Raw genomic sequence first — 6,157 nt, forward strand, 5'->3', positions numbered from 1 at the left:
GAATATTTAAAAGATGTAAAATTTATTTATAAGCAATGTATTCAATTCAACACTGGTTCGCAGAAATTAATTAACGACGACGAGCACAAACATTAAAAATTATATTTGATGACACGTGGGAGGCATTCTAGCAAAAATATCGGTTCGTCACTCATATAGAAATGAAGACGGTCATCTGTATTGCGTTATTTACACCAAAGTGATTTGGCCATCTGTACAAATATCTATGGGGTTATTTACACTACAATGATGGGTCTACCACATGGCCGCTAAACAACGATACGATGTCCCCGTCGTCATCAGAGCTGCTTTGCGTTAAAGATACAATCATGTAAACGAACGGGTGGTCGACGGCTAGTTCAGCTGAAAATATCATGCACCGAGCCTGCAGCATTATTCCTGAAACGTGAACGTTATTTACGTATAGTTTGTAATAATGGATAATTAATTTTAATAGTGAGATTGATTTTGATGAATATTAATAAAATGTAGCATAATTTGATTTCAGTTTGCAAACTCTGTATGTATCGTAACTACAATAGTTTCTGAACATTATCTATCACAGAACGAATTTTTTTTTTCTAAATCCTCTCACTTGGCTATAATTAACCAGTTTTGTCTGTAGCTAATAATTACTTCGATGACGGGTCAGTAAAAATTAAAATCAGTATCTGAAGTTACGGGTAGTCTCATAAACGAAGACAATATCTCTAGTCTATCATATAACTTCATAATGCCATGTAGATAATATCTGTAAGTGAGTTACTCAAGATATCAAGATTTCACTCAATAACAGATAATACTTTATTGTAATACATTTTGTACCAAAGCTAGTCATTTATATCGTAGTAAACACTATGCCTGTAGAAAAAGTTTCAAATCGCATATATGCACAAAAATGCGCGTGATAGCTTGCGATGCAGCTGAAAAAAAGATCATTTTTCCGAAACAAGCTGGAATGAAATTAAATTTCTATCACAATATTGAGGAATAAGATTAATTCACATTACGTTAGGTTCTCGAATAATTCCGGTGAATAAGGATATTCCAGTGCTGTGATGGTATATTGCATAATGATATGGTCGATCGACTTCAAATCTCAGCGGAGGTTCCTCGATATATGCGCACATTAAAACTAAGGCTACACCTAAACAAAAAAAAAAATTGTCTTGAAATAGTACATTTCAATCAGGAACTATTATTATTTATAAATCAAATAAGCAGTATACGTACAATTTAGAGTTTGAAAGACATTTTATGACTCATTTTGTTAATACGAAGATCCAGAAGATTAGTGGTGAATTATGATATTTTTGCACATAATTATATCTACGAAAATCAATTGAAGGCACATGCAAATTAAGTTTAATACATTGAAAATAAATAGTGATGTGTATAATAAAAAAAATGTAAAAATTACCAAAGCTCTTAGCGTGGTATGAAAACGTACATAAATTATTCGCTAAAATATATTGTAAGAATATGCGATAAGAAATTGTGAACGGAACCAAAAAGTAGTGGTGAGAAAGTTGCATAGCTTACTGTGCAAATTCCCTTTTCTGTCTTCTAGAATTCAGCCTCAGTGGTGAATAAAAAGGAGGCTAAATGTACTGCTGGATCGTAAAACTCGATTGGTATATACAATATTGTTGTAAGACATTAAAATAACGTCTGAGAAAATGTTCAAAAACTATTGCAGAAAATTAAATGACGCGAAGGCAGAGAGAAATGGTGATATGCGATTCAATGGAGGCAAAAGTACAGGATTAAATTAGGGTCAGTGCACTGCTGTGATGTTCGCAGAACTTTGACTTACCAGTAGCAGCAGCAGCTTCGCTACCTTCCTCGTTTACTTCGATGAATGCTTTTTGGATGACTTTGCTAACTTTGAGTGGAGTATCAGATATACCAGAGAAGTCAGCCTCTTCTCCAAACATGTCAGTCATTCCCAACTAAAAGTAGACGTGTACAGTGGATAGAAAAATAATCAGCAACTCAAACTTCTTATAGTTAGTTATTCTAGGACAGGTTTTTTTTGAAATTACATGAATTGGACAGAAATTTGGTAGCAAAAGAATTCCAGAAGTTATGCAATACACACAAGTTGTTTAGAGAAATTCGATCAGTTGCTATTTATAATGAAAAGTTGCAATTTACTTCGTATGTTACCTTTTCAAGTGTCTCTTGGAGATCTAAAGTACTTTCTATCTTGAATTTTGGCAAGAAAAGCTCGACGTCGCTGGGATACGATTTTTGCAAACTTTGTTTCAGATTCACTTGATGAAGATTATCCTGAATTTTTTGGAGGCCATCCACTTCGTACGGTACAATGATTATCATACTCAGCTCGTCTCCCTGAGAAATAGAAAAAAAATTAAAATATTTGTGAAGCAGATTATCCTATGAATCTCTGATAGTACATGACTAGACCGGGTACATGACACATCTCCAATTGATCCTCAAGTCTCTATACCTGGTACGGGATCTCGATGAATCTCGCACTCAACTCTGGAAGATCGCCAAATCGCAGTTTGTGTTTTATGAACATGGTAGGTACACATTTTGTAGTGTGTTCATCGATGTGGAAAGGTCTATCTTTCGTCAAAGCGGGATTAAATTTTTTGTCCCATTGTCCTTTGAAATATACTGCGTTCACAAGTACCAATTTTGTGTCTGAGTTGAGGCAGTCTATGAACAGGGACTCAGTTAAATGTCTTGAAAAGTTCTATAACTCCACAAGTTCTTCCAACTCGAAGAAGATTACAATTCCAACAAAACTTGCCAGATTCGGTTGCAGACATAAGTATTTACCTTCAGTAATTAAATCCTTAATACGTTTGTTAGTTTTCTCCTCGCACCAAGTATTGATTGTTTTAGAAGCTTGTGTCGGGTCGTTGAAGTCAACTTCCTCACTCGAGGAGTAAAATTTTTTAGACGTCAACTCTTTGTACTCAGGTTTTACTTCAAACTGAGAAGCTGTGTATATTTTATTAGCAAGACGTAATTCCACTCCTTTCACAGCCTGAAAAAAATTCTGGTCAAATTTTTTTCAAAGTAAATCCGGAGCACACATTCTCACATGCAAGGATAAATAGAGCGGAACTGCTGTCGTGCAGCTTTTAGAAAGTACCAACACCAGAATAAATTATTTGCATTACTTACGTTCAATGTTTCGATAAGAGACTGATAACCCGATTGGCCTACTTCATTCTCAGTGGGAATGAATAAACAAGAGCGCATTTGAGTTGCGGTTCTGCCACCTGCTCCGTAGGCAGCCATCGCCAGCACTACCTGAGCGCTCAACGGCGACATGATCAAGTTGCCAGGTTTGTCATTACCGACGGTCTGAAATATCAAAATATTGAAGAAACAGTCCATAGAAGCTTACAAAACTAATTAAAATCCCTGTAAATTCTATCATTTACAAATTTTGCAGTTCAAATAGGCACAAAAAATGTAATGCACACGTAACATATAAATGGGTATCAGAGAAGTTTTGTCACCGAAAATAAACTATCATTTCTCACTGGATCATTAAAGAATCTGAGTAAAGTAATTGCGTTTAAACATACCTTTAAGAAATTGTTACCAAATTGGCCAGTAGTTTCAGCTACGGCATGAAGTCCAACGTTTCCAGCCATAATCGTTGGCTCAAACTGCTATCGCAGCAACAATATCGACAGGCGGTAATAATACTGAAACAAGAATCAGAGTTTTGCAGTAAATACATAAATGCCAAGCGAATTCTGTATATGAATTATTTCCGCTTCTTATCCTGCATTGCAAATCGACCAAAAGTTATGACTGCGACGAGTGATAAAAACGAAATTTCATATATACAGTTACAAGATTCTGCATGCGGTGGCAAGCATAATTACGAATTAGACTGATTAAGCAATTCATGAAAGCGGGATTAAAACGGAGATTATTTTCATTTCTCACTTATCAAGCGTTAATTATCGAACGGTGCCTCAGGCCGAGTGCAAGATAGGCGCATTTATCGATGATAAATAGGACACCGGTGTACGCCTACGAATCCTACAATCATACTAGGAATGTTTGTGCGCTGTAATTCCTGCGTACGCAGTAGGTTGTGAGTCATCCGGAAAAAACGCGACTCTTCGGCTAGACGGCTACGGAGATAGGAGGGGGAAAAGGCGTCGTTCGGATTCTAGTTGTCTTATACCTATATTCGTTGCTCTACCGCGGAAGGACTTTCTTTACGTACCAGACGAAGATATCAGATCAGAGCGAAACGGGTTTATAGGATAAAAATAGACTAGTTCCTAAATACGTTGGACGGACAGATCGTGGTATAAGAGCAACTGATGATCGCCACTAAAAAAAACTTCTTTGACTTCATACCGGTGAAATTTTTCAACGTTTCATGTATTTTCCGTGCGTATCGCAAGTCGTAAGCGCAGTAACGTTACTTGAAATCGAAGAAATAATTTAACTAAGATTTTTCCGCAAATAATATTAACTTAAACAAGTCTTAAAAAAGATAACAATGTCGCTTATCATTTGTGTCCTGTCATTGAAACCAATAAATTTTTATCCTTAGAACAATCTGTTCCAAATTTGAAAGGAAGAAAGCTATTTGGAATGCAAATTCAAAAGTTTCACAAATGTACTGGAATGTATCGTGTTTCATCACAGCATGTATTCTATAATGCTGATTTAGGTATAGAAGAAGAAAAAATTATGGTGCTGAAATTCACCTGTATGCCAGTAGTCTATACAGTTGGGAAAATTATTTTTACCGGCATAGCATTCTCACTGAATTGCAATAAGCCGATGCCAATTGTGTTGCTATTATACCGAATAATAAAAATAAAAGTGAAGCAAACGATTGTAAAAAAATTTTAATGCACCCGCATTATTATTACATGTGCATGCAAACAGCATCAAACGATTTCTGAATCAATCCGCGACATTTAGATCACAAAAACGTAGAAATTACGTATCACTACATTCATCATTCATCATCTACAGTATACAATCCAGTTGGAATGTACATTTGAAATTGCAGTTTTTCGATTCCACTATTTCCTTTTTGTACTCGTTGGGGGGGGGGGCATTGGTAGTCTAGATTCCGCATTTTGGTCAGATTTATTTTGTAGAAGCTTCAGCCGCCATCTTGAAATTACGGAGGTATTGTTTTTGTTAAATGTAATTGTAAGGAACTTAATCGTCTACAACTTTGGTATGAACAAGATTTTGCCTACAATCGATGTTTTCCGACTCAAACCGTAAATTCAAGATAGCGGCTGAAGCCACTGCAGAATCTGGTTGAAATTCTGATTTTCTGTGCTGGATTTAGACTACCAATGCCCCCCCCCCCCCCCGTCCCTCCTTCGCCAAATGATTACGAAAAGAATAACGATATTGAAAAATTGTCATTTAAGTTCGTTTTTTTTTTTTTTTTTTTTTTTTTTTTTTGACAGAGCGGATGTTATAATGACACATAACGGCTTACCGTTAGATGATATTCTGCGGTTGAAACAGAGGTGTGTAGAAACTTGCGAAAGGTAGATATCAGAAACAAGAACAGCTTGGCAAATAATAATCCTACGTCCGCAACGCACGGAATACAAAACTGAACTGAGAGCAAATAACGGACTGCTCCGTTAGGTAATCGGTGATTTCGGGTTTAGAACTGTCAGTTTCAATTTCACCGTTTAAGATAAACACGTTTACAGATTACCACACCTTTGATCGAAGATAACTGATCGTATGACGCATCAAAACACTTGAACGCTCTCATTGAAACACTTCTATACTTTGGCAACGACACCGAGTGGATCCATATATTAATTGCTTACACGTCTGCAGTTGAAGATTAGAACAATTCGTAGAGGTGTAAGAGTGTAATATAGAACACCTACGTACGAGAATATAAATACCTATACCAGTTACTGTTCTTTTCAGTACACAATAGATTAACCGGCTTAAAACTCACTCAATAATTTCATGTATCAGATGCGGGTCAGCGCTAACTACGCTTTTTAATTAAACCGTCACGCGTGGACGTTGAGCGTCCGTGTAATACTTGGACAAGAAGTTTTAACTTCTATGCAAATAACATTTTTCACGATCAATGCTAGTATTCGCGAGTAACGATGATATCGTTATGGAAATTTTTAGATATTTCTTT

The 6,157-nt window shown here is 36.2% G+C and overlaps 1 protein-coding gene across 3 annotated transcripts; it reads right to left on the minus strand.

Annotated features, from left to right (window-relative positions):
• Positions 1-5: 5 nt before the first annotated feature.
• Positions 6-5,700, minus strand: LOC124305644 (antichymotrypsin-2-like). Of its 3 annotated transcripts, XM_046765244.1 has the most exons (9): positions 3,943-4,099; positions 3,573-3,695; positions 3,163-3,345; positions 2,812-3,022; positions 2,474-2,688; positions 2,170-2,355; positions 1,817-1,952; positions 1,011-1,147; positions 157-399 (listed from the first exon to the last, which is right to left on the minus strand). In XM_046765244.1, exons 2-9 carry the CDS (start codon positions 3,639-3,641, stop codon positions 394-396), a joined length of 1,143 nt encoding a protein of 380 aa, XP_046621200.1. In that variant the 5' UTR covers positions 3,642-3,695; positions 3,943-4,099; the 3' UTR covers positions 157-393. The 3 variants fall into 3 exon arrangements, with proteins under 3 accessions (XP_046621199.1, XP_046621198.1, XP_046621200.1); XM_046765243.1 differs by lacking the exons at positions 1,011-1,147; positions 3,943-4,099 and adding an exon at positions 5,480-5,700 and having other exon boundaries at positions 6-399; XM_046765242.1 differs by lacking the exon at positions 1,011-1,147 and having other exon boundaries at positions 6-399; positions 3,943-4,098.
• Positions 5,701-6,157: the final 457 nt, after the last annotated feature.

Source organism: Neodiprion virginianus, chromosome 5 (genome assembly GCF_021901495.1).
Source record: "Neodiprion virginianus isolate iyNeoVirg1 chromosome 5, iyNeoVirg1.1, whole genome shotgun sequence".
In the NCBI taxonomy this organism is placed as follows: domain Eukaryota; kingdom Metazoa; phylum Arthropoda; class Insecta; order Hymenoptera; family Diprionidae; genus Neodiprion; species Neodiprion virginianus.

Bases quoted from the DNA above. Each gene is read 5' to 3' on its own strand.
- LOC124305644 (XM_046765243.1), bottom strand. From the start codon at position 3,641: ATGGCTGGAAACGTTGGACTTCATGCCGTAGCTGAAACTACTGGCCAA. The intron at 3,023-3,162 runs GTAAGTAATGCA...AATTTTTTTCAG, and splicing joins CTCTTATCGAAACATTGAAC to GCTGTGAAAGGAGTGGAATT. The intron at 2,356-2,473 runs GTATAGAGACTT...TCTATTTCTCAG, and splicing joins TCATCGAGATCCCGTACCAG to GGAGACGAGCTGAGTATGAT.